The following is a 15,027-nucleotide window of genomic DNA, read 5'->3' on the forward strand; positions in this document are numbered from 1 at the left end:
ATGCATATTTTGAAGGTATGAGTTAATCACCCTGATTTGGAACCCTGCTAGGATACTACTTCCCTCCCCCTATATTGCATGAGATCTCATTCAATGACAATAAGAGATCATTCAAAGATCAGGGCTGAAAGGAATCTATATGCAAATACAGCTGATAAATATTCCTTGTAGATCAGGGGTGTCAAAGTCCCTCAAGGGCCGCAATCCAGTCGGGTTTTCAGGATTTCCCCAATGAATCTGCATGAGATCTATTTGCATGCATTGCTTTCATTGTATGCTAATAGATTTCATGCATATTCATTGGGGAAATCCTGAAAACCCAACTGGATTGCGGCCCTCGAGGAGGGACTTTGTGGATACAACAGAGCAAAGTTTCTTGAAATATTCAAGAGTTCCTGTTGTAACATCACTACAGTCCCGAGTGATCTACAGGGGTCATGAGAGAGAACAGGAGGATTGTGATTGTCTACAAATAGAACAAGGGCTCATTTGAAAAGTTTCTGCTTTAATTAACCAGTCCTTGAGATGGATGGGCTACCCAATCACAGAGTAACTGCTGGGTCCCTATAAAGGTCAAGGGGAGGGTAGGTGTGTTGTGCTTCTTGAAGACAGAAAGATGAGTTCTGGTTAGTCCTAAGAGCTAGTGGTTGTGGCTGAGTTTTAAGTAGGCAGGAAAGTGTTTCTTCTGGTAGTGTGAGTTTTTGTTGTAGGTGTGTTCTGGGTCTTATGTTTTTTAACTTCCTTTTTTTTGCTGTCTCTAACTCATTTTAGAGCAGCGTGAATTTCAAGAGGGGGAGATTAATTTTGTCATCAAGGTAAGTTTGGAGTGTTTGATATTTTGCTAATGGAAAATTACATGATTCTCCCTCTCCCCCCACAAAACAATACTGTGAAAATAGGTAACCCCATATATTTTATTAGCTCTAGATAATAAAACAGGCTAAGCAATAAGAAACATTACTGAATTATGTTTACAATTGCAATGTAAGGATTTTGATCCTAGTGGGTTGGATGATATGGGAAGGGAGTCGATAATCCCTCTTGAATTCTTGATGTGTGGGGATGGTTCTAGACTAGGGCTGCTAACTGGATCCAGACTTGTAGGAGCGGTTGATTCTCCTAGGTTTATATCCAATGTATGCTGGGACTTGCCTTGCTTGTCTTAAGGAATGTATTGGGGAACGTTGGATCTATAAGTTCCAGCCTGCACTAGAGTAAACCAAGGACCGAATCACTGTATCCTGCAAACTTGGATCTGGTTGGTAGACTTATTCAAGAAGCTTTGTAGAATGACCCCCCCTCCCCCCCTCAACTTTTATTGTACATCCTACAACTAATATGATAGTTGGGTGCTTAAGTTCTGTTGTAGTATACTAACGTAAACCAGCTCTATAGCTAAATCCCTAAATATTAGGCCCACTAATACCAGGTTAAGTGCAGCCTACATGTGGCTGAAATGTGCCTAAAACTTACAAAACACTGTAATCCACTCAAAAGTGGGCGCTGTCTCTTCTCTGCCAAGGGTTATACCCTATATAAGTTAAGCGTGCATTTGTAGAATAGAGCTTAAGTGCTAGCATTCTAGGAATTTATCTGTGATTGGTGTGTAAATGTGAGTGCCTAGATGACAAAAGCACATTTAAAGCTAGTTCAACCTATGGACCAGGTGAGGCCCTAGCTCAGGATGCTGATGACAAAGGGTGCCAAAATCTCAGTTAATCTACCTTCAAACTTCTAGAGGGATAAATGCCAGACTGGGATTTTTATTATCAGTGTCCTGAGCAAGTGGACTAGCAGGAGGGGGAGAGACCAGATCGCAGGCATATGGGAGGGCAAAATGAAATGTACCAATTGGGGGGGGGGGGGGGGTTTCTGCTGTGCAAAATGTCTCAGAGTGCCATAGTCCCTAGAGAGAGGGTGGGCAGTGGATGGAAGGGGTAGGGAGAGAGGACAAACGCTGTATACAAGGGAGACAGCAAAGAGATGATTAAAGCAAAAATGACAAAATGTAGAAAGATTTTTTTGCTGTTGTTGCTTTACTTAGAATCAAGTAGTATTGTAACTGAATTGATAAAAGTTTATAAATTGCCTTATTTCCATTGCTTCTCTTTTTGGGGAAGGACTAAACTCCTTTCCTCAGGTCAGGACAGGATACTATAACTGTCCTGAAGAAAGATTTGGTCTGTGAAAGCTAATTGAAAAATGGATTAGTCCAATAAAATGGTATTTTCTTGTCTCATTATTTGTTTTATTTCTATTTGTTAAATTAGTAAAGTGGTGATTGTTATGTATCAGCTTTTTCAAATTTACATCTGCTGTCTTTATATTTTGCACAGTATTAGGGGACATGTGTTATTGTTTCTGTGGTGGGGCGGTGTTGCATTGTATGCAGAGTCTGGCTTCTTGGCAGTTCAGTTTTAACTTTTGTCTACTTATTTTTAGTTTGTGATTATGCCGTATTGGGCGAGGGTGTATCTGTGTGTATGAAAAGGACATGGTTTTCTGTTAGCATCGACTGTATAGGATCAATTGACTGTGCATGATCTGGCTTGTTTAGTTTTACAATGTGTGTGTTGGTGTTCTAGTGCTCACTGCAGTGTTTACCTAGGTACTCTTGTGCGATGTGTGGCTTGTTACTAAAAATCATGTTTTTCATATAGATGAGGGGGGGGGGGGTCAAAAAATGCTAGGTCCCGGGTGTCACATATGCTAGCTATTCCATTGAGTAGTAGGAAAGCATATGTCCCCTCTTAAAATAGGTGTGGCTTAAATCCCAAAGAATGAGCTTAGACTTACCATGTGTGAAAATGTTTTTTTCCTCCTATTAAGCTATGTTAGCCTAACCTCATAACAAAGGTATAAGGGGAAAATTTAAAACAAGTTCTGTGCAGTTTCATCTTCCCCTCTAGAGGAATTCATGCAGTTTATTCTAGGAAAATGCTGTTGGACCCACTGCCTTTGAGATAGCCCCAGGTACGTTACATAGATTGTGAGCCCACCGGGACAGATAGGGAAAATGCTTTGAGTACCTGATTGTAAAACCGCTTAGAAAACCTTGATAGGCAGTATATAAAATCCTAATAAAACTTTAAAAAAAAAACCTTAAAACTTATTAAGCAAAGTGAGACTCTGCAGACTTTCTGATAACACAAACAGGGTAATACTTGCACTAAATCCTGCAAGAACCCTGACTTGCAAGAAATACTAAGTTTCCAACTTAAAATTAGTTCAACGTCCCTTCATGACTGATGCCTTTCAAACATATCTTGACCAAATATAAGGGGATTAAGGACACCTAGTAACAGACAGGAGCAGTCTTTTTCCCATTCACAAGTTCTTTCTCTAGGCATTTTTGCTAAGACATGAAAGCTTTTTTTGCTCGTCAAAAATCACTACTTGTAGCTTCCAGGATGACTTACAAGATCATCAAGGGCATAGAGAGAGTAGAGAGGGACAGATTCTTCAAACTTTCAAATAATAAAAGTACAAGAGGGCATTCAGAAAAATTGAAAGGGGACAGATTCAAAACAAATGCTAGGAAGTTCTTCTTTACCCAACGTGTGGTGGACACCTGGAAGGCGCTTCCAGAAGATGTAATAGGACAGAGTATGGTACCGGGGTTTAAGAAAGGATTGGACAATTTCCTGCTGAAAAAGGGGATAGAAGGGTATAGATAGAGGATTACTACACAGGTCCTGGACCTGTTGGGCCGCCGCATGAGCGGGCTGCTGGGCAAGATGGACCTCGGGTCTGACCCAGCAGAGGCATTGCTTATGTTCTTATCCTCCTCCTCACACTGCTCTATACAGAAAATGAAATTCAGAAACTTTGCTAGAACAGGGTTTTTACCATATATACTCGAATATAAGTTGATCCAAATATGTCGAGAACCCCATTTTTCCCCCTAAAAGAGGAAAAATGATTGACTCAAATATGTTGGTTGGCTTAATATTCAAGTGCCCTGCCAGGCACTCCACACAACCCCCTTCCCTCCCTGCCCTGTCCATCGTACCTCATCTGCTGCTGGAATCCCTGGCGGTCCAGAGCTGTAGTGGGCCGGAGCGAGCTTTCCATGTTCCTGCCCCGCTACTAACCCAGTTGGTCTCTGCCGTGAGGTCCGGCTTCAGCCGCTGAGCGGAACCAAGCAGGAGCGGGCTTTAGCCGAAAGCATGCTCCTGCCCGCTACACCTCTGGACCAACAGGGATTCCAGCAGCAGTAGAGGTATGATGGACAGGATGTAGAGTCTGGCGGCCCGGCAGAGGCCTGCAATAAGTCTGGGAGGAGGGCGGGTGGGCACTGGCCCGAATATAAACTGGGACCCCCTTCCCCCCCCCCCCCCCCCAGTTTTGGGCCAATTATTTGGCCCAAAAATCCCAGTTTATTTTTAGTATATACAGTAATCCCTTGAGCATAGAATAATTCTGCAGGAACTGAGATATGTAGAATCTGTAAAGAGCTAGATTAGTAACATTTTTCTTCATGCATTGGAGGTCAGGTCATAGAACTGGTTATTTAAAACACTTGGCAAATTTTTGTTGCTTGTGCTTTCAGCCTTTAAGACTAAAGCTGAAATGCTAAAGAGGGGGATCTCTTCCCAATTTTTTTTTTTTAACTGGTTTAGAAGTGTTTTTTTTGTTTTTTGTTTTTTTTTTAATATTCTTTATTCATTTTCAAGATTACATTAAGTGTTAAAGTTTCAAGTTTTATTAATTTTAATATACCGACCATCAAATTAATATCTGGCCGGTTAACAATAAATTTAAAAGATAGAAGGACTTAAATAAAATATATTTCAATCACATAAACAATAAATACATCACTTAGAAATAATCATTGACACATCTCACAAATTCTTATCCCCATCACTATCCCAACCCTCCCTCCCATAAATTCCATCCTCATATAAAACATGTAATAATAAAATCCCCCCCTTCCCTGCACCTTAAATTTACAAATAAATATAAGGGAACCAATTTTAAATTAATCTTTACAATACTTCGTTAATGGTTTCCACACATCCTGAAACTTCTTTAAAATAACCCCGCTGTACTGCAATAAACCTTTCCATTTTATAGATATGGCATAAAGAGTTCCACCAGAAGTTGTAATTTAATCTCCTCCAATCCTTCCAATTAAATGTGATCTGCTGAATGGCAACGCCAGTCATTATAAGTAGTAATTTATTGTTGTTTGCAGAAATCTGACTTTTTGCTCTCATTTCCATACTAAATATCACAGTGTCATAGGATAATGCCACTGGGTTCTCTAATAAATTATTAATTTGGTCCCAGATTGATTTCCAAAACTTCATAATACATGGGCAATGAAACAATAAATGATCTAAAGTTCCTGCTTCCAGATGGCAATGCCAACATCTATTAGACAAAGAACTATCTAATTTTTGCAACCTAACAGGGGTTCACAACGCTCTGTGCAACAGAAAAAACCAAGTTTGTCTCATAGATGATTGCTGACACCGTACATCTCATCCTCCAAGACCAAATTCGTGGCCATTGAGATGCAGTAATTTCATGCTTAATCTTAATGCTCCAAATATCTCTTAGACCAGTTTTTAAATTCCTTTTATTAAATCCACTTAACATTTTGTACCACTGGGCGGCCTGGTGACCCAAGAAGTCTGTCTGAAAACACAAACTCCATACTATTAAGATTATTAAGTATTTCTAAAGGCAATATTAAATGTAATGGCATGTAGTTGTGCCTTCCTGGGTTCTCGCACACTTGTCTCACTGCATCTTTTGTGATGTAGGAGTATCTTACTGATGAGCCCTTCCAGGACATTGGAGATCTCCAAGGGAAGCTGGAAAAACTGAAATGTAAGTTCCTCCTGCATAAGGTATGGTAGGTGCCCTCGGGAGGGAGGGGGGAGGCTGGATTATCAATAAAAGTACTGTCTTGTACGTATAAGTAGCTGGGTGCAGTATATTACTATATGGCTTCAGGTACTGGATGGTGCTGCCGTCAGGTAAATGTATTCAGCAAGCTATGTTATCCTAATGCAGTTTTCGGAAATTAATTAAGACCACTTTGTTCGATAAGTTTATTTCTTAGTGAGTTTTATTATTGAAATTCTATTTTACAAATATTTGTATTTTTTTTTAATTGTATTATTGTATTTTGCTGATTGTCCAGCTCTTTTTAGTGTAAACTGCCTAGAACTTTTGGTTATGGCGGTATAAAAATTATTATTACTGTATTATTATTACCAGAGGAGGTTATTGCGGAATCCACCGTTCTAGGATTTAAAAGCAAACTAGACGCACATCTCCTTACGAGAGGAATATGGGTGACTAAAATTACGCCAGGTGTACACCTGGCTGGGCCTCCGCGTGTGCGGATCGCTGGACTTGATGGACCGATGGTCTGATCCGGAGACGGCAGTTCTTATGTTCTTACTCTCAGCTAAGCAGTCCAGTAAACCCATCTGAAACTATTTTTCGCAGTTTTGCGTGCTGGTAGCACGAGCAGCAGGTGGAAGATGCTGTTTGCACTGACTAATATTTCAAGAGGTGGGGTGGACGAAGTTGGGCGCCATCTCGCTACACCACTGGGTGGAAAAAGGCTATTTGTAGCCTGATGGTTAATGCATTGTGCTGAGAACTCTAAATTCTACTAGATCTACTTAAGTAGATCTACTTACTACTTAAGTAGATCTACTTACTAGATCTACTTTAAGTAGATCTACTTAAATTCTACTAGATCTCCTTGTGACACTGGGCAAGCCAATTACGGGGTGACGGGACTAAATCGCGTGAGACAACGGTGCGCCGACAACCGAGCGCAAGGTTGACGGCGCGCCGAAGAAAAGCACTAAATTAAAGGGCTCCAACGGGGGGGTGTGGGGGGGAACCCCCCCACTTTACTTAACAGACATTGCGCTGGCGTTGTGGGGGGTTGTAACCCCCCACATTATACTTAAAACAGAACTTTTTCCCTAAGAGGGGGGTACAACCCCCCAAACCCCCCACAACGCCAGCGCAATGTCTGTTAAGTAAAATAGGGGGTTCCCCACCAACACCCCCCCCGTCAGAACCCTTTAAAATAGTGCTTTTCTTCGGCGCGCCGTCAATCTTGCGCTCAGTTGTCTGCGCGCCGTTGTCTTGCGCGATTTTGTCTATGAACCCAATTACGGTAACCCCCACGTACCAAACTTTTTAGATTTTGAGCCCACTAGCAAGAGTACAAATCGCTTTGGTTTTAAGTCAGGAGATCAAATTCATTACCCTTACCATGTAGCTGCTCCACTGGTAATGGATGAAATACCTCGTGTGTGTGTGTGGGGGGGGGGGAGGGGGTAGAAATGGCATTTGTACTATTTCATCTTATGAAATCCAATTTTAGAAAATGGTAACACCAGACCAGATGTGAGAGAGAACTGGCAGTGTTCATGCGAAATGATTTTCCTAGAGAAAAGCACAGGAAACGCATCTGTCTTTCAACTTTTCACTCTGCATCTCCCGAGACCTAAGTGTTCCCTCTAAGCTGAGCAGGAGTCCTCCACCCACAGTCTCACCAATAGAGGGTGCTGTTTTACTGTCACATTTTTCAATTGTGAGGGACAGGCAAGTTCAACTCGAGACTAAAATGCTTTTATCTGCTTTCTTTAGATATGTTCATGAAGTATGATCCTTCAAGCAAAGGAGACATTGGTAAAGCTGCTTTATAAGTCTCCTTAAGCAAACCCTTTCCTGCTTAGGTAACCAGAGTGCACAGGTCTTGAAGTGGGAATGTGTTAATAGGTTACCAACTATAGGTCCCTGGTTATTAAGGAGTGAGTGTCTATATGCTTTATGATGAAGATAGCTGCCCTCTGGGTCAACTCTGCCAGTCTGGTTCTTTTTGACGGTGTGGTCTCCAGAACTGCACACAGTACTTTAAAAAGGGCCTCAGACATTCACCTTTTTCCTGCTGGCTAGTCCTCTGCCTAGGCACCCAAGCATCCCTCAGGCTTTGGACATTGTCCTTTCTACCTTTTTGGCTACCTTTATATATATATATATATATATATATATATATATATATATATATATATAAAAAAAAAAAAAATTAAATAAAATACTGCTTGAACACAGAGTTCAAACACTGAATTAAAAAAAATCAAACTATTCCCCTTTTACTCTTGTTTCAGGCACAGAACTCCTCCTAAAAGGTACAGCTCTTTTTGATTTCTGTAGCCAAGTGCATGACTTTGCCAATTTCTGGACCATTGTAGCTTAGCTAGGTCCATCCTCATGATTTCCATACATCAGTGTATTGTCCAAAAGAGGCAGGTCTTACCCAACAGCCCCTTTGCAATATCATTCACAAAGATGTTAACAGTCGGGCCCAAGGACTGAGCCCTGTGGTACCCCACTGATAACCTCCTCTTCCTCTGAGTGAGCTTTGTGAACTTCCATTTCCCACCACACTTGGTGTTAATCCACTTAACTAATGTCTAAGCCTAGTTAGTGACTTTCAGTCGATGGAGGGCGGTCACAGTTTTATCAGTTATGTGGAACTGTGTTAAAGGCTTTACTGAATCTTAGACAGCAAAGGATGGAACAGACACGGGTAGGACAAACTATAGATGGAAGTCAGAAATGTGCACGAAAGTGTATCGGCAGGAGTGTGAGTGGATAAGCAAGTCCCATTACAGCTTGTCTTGGGAGTTGTATCGGAGTAACAGATTCTATAAATTATAAATTGTTTGCCTTGACTGAAAAGCTAGTCACTAGCACCAACGTCTGTTGCAGACTATGACACTCTGAGCATCTTGGTACGGGAGCTGGGATTCTTCCGAAGCCCTTCAGAGCTGAAGAAACTTATGCAGGAGATCACCGGAAACAGAAGCAACGCAGTCACTTTCAAGGATTTTGCCATGATGATGCTGGGGAGACGCTCTACCATGTGCCAACGGTGAGTAGATCCTAATGCGGTCTCGGGTGGGAATATTGGGCTCATTGAGTGAGGGTGATGGACATGTTGGAACAGAATCTGGGCAGATCCCTAAATTTGTTACTAGGACGAGTTGTCCCTAAATTTGTTACTAGGACGAGTTGTCTTCATGCTTCTTAGTTGTCCATCTCTACTCAACTGTAGTGACCAACTTTAGCTTGATTTAGTTCTCTTTTAAAAGAGATTCTTTATTGAAAATAACAAGAAATACATGTGAACACTAGCTCAAATAACCCCACAAAACAACAAACTTAACATCATATGATACTTTGTTCACTTATTTGTGCTTTTGATTAATGTAATTGCTAAAACAATGATCTCTTTATATATATTTTTGGCCTGGGTGACTAAACAGAAGCCCTCCCCTATCTAAAATAAGAAAACACCATTACAATGCATCTGAAAGTGGGCTCAAATCTGATCCTTAATTGGTGCCCAATTATGTTCCCCTGCTTAAGCAGTCTTAATGCCAGATTGCAGTTACATTGGCAAGATGGCAAATTACGCAGTGTGTTAAACCAAGGGCACACCTGGTTTTTTTCCCATGCAGCAGCCAAGAAGACCAACTTGGCAGTCTTTGACTAAGCCATCGCTGGCATACCATTGTTCAAAGTAAAGCCCAGTATTTTATTTAACAAAATCCCTGGAGTCCTGTAAAAACTATATGTGACATTGAGGGGCAAAGTGAAAATTCTATCTGTTTATGATTAGGGAATTTTTATGCATCTTAGATCAGTTTGACACAGGATCCCTGATCCAAGCTATGCTTTAAGAAGGCATGGAAATAACACTCCTACAATTCAGTGGGTTCTGACTAATATTTGAGTAATATTGAATTAGAAACTTATATACAGTGGTGCCTCGCATAAAGAACGCCTCGCACAGCGAACGCTGCACACAACGAACTTCATGTCATGATTCATACAACGAACTTCGTTTCACACAACGAAGTCGCCCGAGCTTCCACGATCGCTGCCGATGTATTGCATCCTTCCGCACAGGCACTGCAGGCAGTCGTTAGTCACTGCACTTAACGCGTTTCACATAACGAACTTTTCGCATAACAAACTTGCTCCTGGAACGAATTAAGTTCGTTGTGTGAGGCACCACTGTACTACATTTCAAGCATGCTAATAAGGTGTGACTTAAATGCATACATAACAGGATCCAGGTGGAAGAACATGCAATGTCTGAAGATAAGGGTAATAAATGGTGCAAAGCTATGAGACTTTGAACCCGTAGGTTGCAAGTTCAAATCTCTTCCTAGTAGCTGGTAAGGACTAACATGAAAAAAAGCTTCAGATGACCACCATAGACTAAAGCATGATAGCTAGCTAGACTTAAACAATTTCTTGCTGCCGACTTAGCAGCCAGGTTATGAGTAAAACCACCTAAACTTAGCTGCTTATAATGTACCTGGCATAAACTTTATGGCTAATATTTGTGCTTGTTGTTTCCAAGATGGTCAATTTTATATGAACATTTATACTCGAAAGCTATAATGCAATCACTCGGCTCATATGAAGTGTGCTCAGTTTAATTTCAAACTCATATGGTGTGTCCTGGTACAAATGCACCCGGACATGTGATTGTATGACAATTGCAGGCCATGAAAGATATCTGGAAGGCCCTGATTTACTCAGACTCCTCAGGCCCTGTCCCTTGGGAGGAGCCTAAGGAGTCTGAGCAAATCAGGGCCTTCCAGATATCCAGTAAAAGGGTTCCCATAATCATTATTAAACCTAACCCTAAATTTGAAGTGTAGTGGGTCCCCCCCCCCACAAAAAAAAAAAGAGGGTTACTTTGTAACCCTCAAAGACAAAATAGTATCCTGTTGTGGCACAATTGTTGGGTTGTGCCATTGGGTCACCACCTCCCATTCATTGCACACAAATGTTGGGGCATAATTGTCCTGCACGCATTTGACGGGTCACTGGGTGTCCTCGGTCTCTTCACTTTATTAGCAAATCGGTGTCTCTTAGGACCAACAATTTGGTGCAGATTACCAGAATCGGTATTGTATATTTTTGATATAGAGAAGTTAACTTGTTTTGTAACTCTTCTGTTGCATAGGATAATGCGTTACAATGAGAACAGAGGTGAGCCCTTGAAGTTGCCTTGCCTGCTAGACAAGGTTTCATATGTGAGCTTTGTAAACATAACTTTATCGAGGGGCCTTCTTTCTCCACTGATGTACTACCCACCTGCCCCACCACCGTCTCCTGCTGATGCTATTCCTGGGAGCGCAGTGACCTATCCTGCCTGAAAATGGAAGAAGCCACTATGTGGAGAATGACTTTTTGCTTTAATGCTAATGTTCTGTATTTTCTGTTGGCACTCAGTTGCCTAAAGCTCTAAGTGCAACACCGTCTGAAGAGTGGTTGTGGTGGGGAGCCTTGAGTGGCTTCGAGAAGGGAGAAGCAGCCAACTCGGTGGGGAGGCTTGTGTACCAACTTGGGCTATTTGAGGCCAGTTGGTTCTCCTTTTGGTTTTAGTAGTAACTGGGACCTGTTAGTAATGTGGCACCTACAATTATGCCAAATCACAAAAAATATATGCAATACCACTTATTCAAAACAGTACACATCAGTGTAACTAGCCCTTAAAACTTTCAGGCTTTTTTTGGGGGGCCTCAGAATCGGAGGATCATCTCAGTCTGTGATCTAACAGCTGGGTGTAGGCTCCGATTCTGAGGCCCCCCAAAAAAGCCGAAAAAAAGCCTGAAAGTTTTAAGGGCTAGTTACACTGATGTGTACTGTTTTGAATAAGTGGTACTGCATATTTTTTTTTTTGTGATTTAGTTATTCTTAATGCTGGGTTGAATGGTTATAGGTTACCTACAATTATGCATCAGAGAGCAAGCATTAGAAGTATAGGTAAGTTAAGTAGAAGTTTAAATGGTCAATCTTCTCAATGGAGAAGGGTAAATAGTGGGGTTCAAACTAATCAAGAATTAAATGAAGAATGCTCTTCTTCGTATAATTGTCTCAAATCTCAGTTTCCCATTCCCTTTTAAAGGGGAAAGGAACCTCAGATCCCTGTGTGTTGTAAATATTTGAACTGAACAACCACACTGGAAAGGGTGATCACCTCATCGGCCCCACACCCCCCTCCTGCCTGGTCCATATAATGCAGGGGTGTCAAAGTCCCTCCGAGGGCCGCAATCCAGTCGGGTTTTTAGGAGATCTTATGCATATTCATTGGGGATATCCTAAAAAACGCGACTGGATTGCAGCCCTCGAGGAGGGACTTTGACACCTGTAATATAATGCTGAAATGTATTCACTAGTGCCTCTTACTTTAAGAGCACATCATGCAACCAATCAAAGAAAAAGAACTTAACTCAGGCAGGGCTTCCGTTATGTTGTGCAGGTATGTTAAATCTCCCGCAGTCTTGGCTGGTCCACTTCTTGCTGACGTGAGCGAGCTGGCATTTCGCTTGTCAGCTGCATCAGGGCAATAGACTCCTGCCAAAAAAAAAAGCAAAAATACAGCAGCATTTGGACAAAAGGAAGAAACCAGTTGCCAACAATTCTGCTTTACTGTGGTGTGTGTGCAAAGATGGCCATGGTTGTGAACTACTACAGTTTAACCCTTTCAGGACCAAGGGACATATTTGTCCTATAACTTTAAAATCCTATAAATTTTGATTGGGATAGTCTACCGTTCTAAATTTGATATGTACGGATTCCATATGATACTGCCTTTATGTAAACAAACTGGTTCCGACATTCATTCATTAGCGTCGTTGCTAGATTGACGAGAAGATTCACTTGCCACACTGTCCATAAGCCAGAAGTGTGATTTTTTTTAAATAAAAATAATGATATTTCACAAAAAAAATCAATTTTTTGGCATCTGCAAGCCCTTTTTACCATAAAAATGTCATCAAAACCACAAAAATTGGCCTACGATCCTTATGGTCCTGAAAGGGTTAATGGCATCTGATGTCACAATTGAAAGTTTCAGCGGATTACTTGCTAGCAACTGGTTTCACACTACCGGCTGGAGAAATGCATCAGCAATTCAAAAATCCTGATTGGTCTTGAGACTCCAAAGTCTTTAATAATTCCAATGGCTTACGATCACTTGCTGTCATTTAACCAAATAATTGACTTCTCATAATACAGAAATTCTGAAAGCATGTCCCGATCTTATGAAAAGGTGCCACTCAATTTTTAAATTAAATCCTTTGGGTTCTTTTGAGCACAAGTGAAATATCCATTCTTGCTCATTTCGCGTTATGACCAGTTGTCAATCTCCCCTCTTGACAGTGGTGGCAAATGGTCCAAGACAAAGCACTGAAATTCTATAGCACCATGGCCTGCTGTACTAATGGTTCCTCAATTCTATTGCAAGTCAGGCTGCTGCGGTGTTCTCCAATTCTACTTCTAAAAGGTCTGGACATTTACCCAATGTATACTTTCAAGCATGGGCAGATAAGAAGTGTCGCAGGTCATTTTGTGTCTAAGTAGGTATCTTGTTCCTGTTTTGGGGGGGGTGGAGGAAACTGCCAACAAGGTCAATAGTAGATTCACAGGTCTTGCATCTTCCATACATCACATGACCTCCCTCTGATCTCACCCCACAGCTTTAATTGAGGTGTCAGATGGACACAGCCTCTCCTTTGAATTCTGCTGGTGACTATAGGCTATCTTTGTCAGTGAAAGTAGGCTGTATCTGTGTTATAGAATAATACTTTCGTACAGCACAAGCTTGGCAACCTCCCCCACTCCACCTCCAAAGGTGAGGACCCAAGTAGAACTCCAATTGTCCCTATCTGCTGGTCTCTCTTTCAAATAACAAATCTCTATTTGTGTATTTGGCTCTCGTATACACTGTTTTTATTACTCCCTCAGTGTAATGCCGATCCAAAATTTTTGAAGTAATTGGGAGACAGGGAGACTATCTTTTAATGTCACAGGATGGCAACTCCTGTGGTACAAGAATGTATTCCTGTCTGGTTTTTGATAAACCCTTGTTTCAAATGAGACGTCAGTCTTAGAAATCAGCAAATCCAGGAAGGCCAAGGTTGTCCTGTCTTTCTCCATGCTGAATTGGATAGCTGTGTGTTGTCCATTAAGCCAGATTTAACAAAAAAAATCTTCTAAAGCCAGATTAAAAAAAAATAATAATAAATCTAAGGCTTTAGAAGATATCTGGCTTAATGGACAACACACAGCTATCCAATTCAGCATGGAGAAAGACAGGACAAGTAAAAGGTTTAAAACAAATCAAGAGAATATTTTTCTACACTGTAATCAAACTATGGAATTGGATGTCTTGACCATATCCCTATAGGCACAAGGCCATAAATATTCAAGTTTTTCCCAGAAAGGTACTTCTCATCTCTGGGAGGGAACCACAAGAAGTTATAAGTCGATGGTCTGACGTTTAAGAAACTGTTAAAACCTATTTTTTTGTGAGGATATTCTTTTAAGGGAGGCAGAAGGTGGTCAGAGCTGTTATGCTGCTAAGGAGGGAGTTGATAGCTGGTATCATTGTCTTGTAGTGTGATAATTTTTATATGTATGATTTTGTGACTATGGATGTTTTTATTGTAAACTGCTTGGGTATCAAGTGGGCAATAAGTACTAGAAATAAATATACACATCTTCAAGGAACTTCCTAAAGTCCTGGGTCGACCTCTAGACAAAGTGCAGGACTTGATGGACCTTTGGTGTGACTCAGCCTGGCATACATGGTCATATATAATCTTTGGAAACATAACTTTTTGTTAATAGTAAAAGAAAGACTTGGCTTTTCATGCAGACTTTTAGAAGTAGGGTTACCATATGACTCCTACAAAAGGAGGATGGATTGAGACATCCAGGTTTTACTTCCATTGCTTTCAATTAACTCACCCAAGTGGCATAAATATTCAATATAACATAACATAATATAATATAGGCCTTTTTCCCTGAGTAGTAAAGAGCTGGTGAAGTGAATGTAGGCTTGGTATATGCACTTTCCTGATAGAATGGACTCTTTTTGCTGGAGCCATATGGTAACCCTATTTAGAAGCTGCACCTGCCCCCCCCCAATTGTATCTTTTTTGAATTGTCTATTAA

The 15,027-nt window shown here is 41.0% G+C and overlaps 1 protein-coding gene across 2 annotated transcripts; it reads left to right on the forward strand.

Annotated features, from left to right (window-relative positions):
* The first annotated feature begins 584 nt into the window (after window positions 1–584).
* On the forward strand, window positions 585–11,485 carry LOC117368269 (allograft inflammatory factor 1-like). Of its 2 annotated transcripts, XM_033961748.1 has the most exons (7): window positions 585–626; window positions 772–815; window positions 5,772–5,838; window positions 7,630–7,671; window positions 8,151–8,171; window positions 8,755–8,917; window positions 11,030–11,485. In XM_033961748.1, the coding sequence occupies exons 1-7, from the start codon at window positions 617–619 to the stop codon at window positions 11,220–11,222; spliced, it is 540 nt and encodes a 179-aa protein (XP_033817639.1). In that variant the 5' UTR covers window positions 585–616; the 3' UTR covers window positions 11,223–11,485. The 2 variants fall into 2 exon arrangements, with proteins under 2 accessions (XP_033817639.1, XP_033817640.1); XM_033961749.1 differs by lacking the exon at window positions 8,151–8,171.
* The last annotated feature ends 3,542 nt before the right edge of the window (window positions 11,486–15,027 follow it).

The sequence above is a fragment of the Geotrypetes seraphini genome, chromosome 10 (assembly GCF_902459505.1).
Source record: "Geotrypetes seraphini chromosome 10, aGeoSer1.1, whole genome shotgun sequence".
Lineage (NCBI taxonomy): Eukaryota > Metazoa > Chordata > Amphibia > Gymnophiona > Dermophiidae > Geotrypetes > Geotrypetes seraphini.

What these genes read in the sequence shown, in the direction of transcription:
- LOC117368269 (XM_033961748.1), top strand. An exon ending in AGATTAATTTTGTCATCAAG is followed by an intron (nt 816 to 5,771) that starts GTAAGTTTGGAG and finishes TTTGTGATGTAG; the next exon opens with GAGTATCTTACTGATGAGCC. An exon ending in CGCTCTACCATGTGCCAACG is followed by an intron (nt 8,918 to 11,029) that starts GTGAGTAGATCC and finishes TCTGTTGCATAG; the next exon opens with GATAATGCGTTACAATGAGA.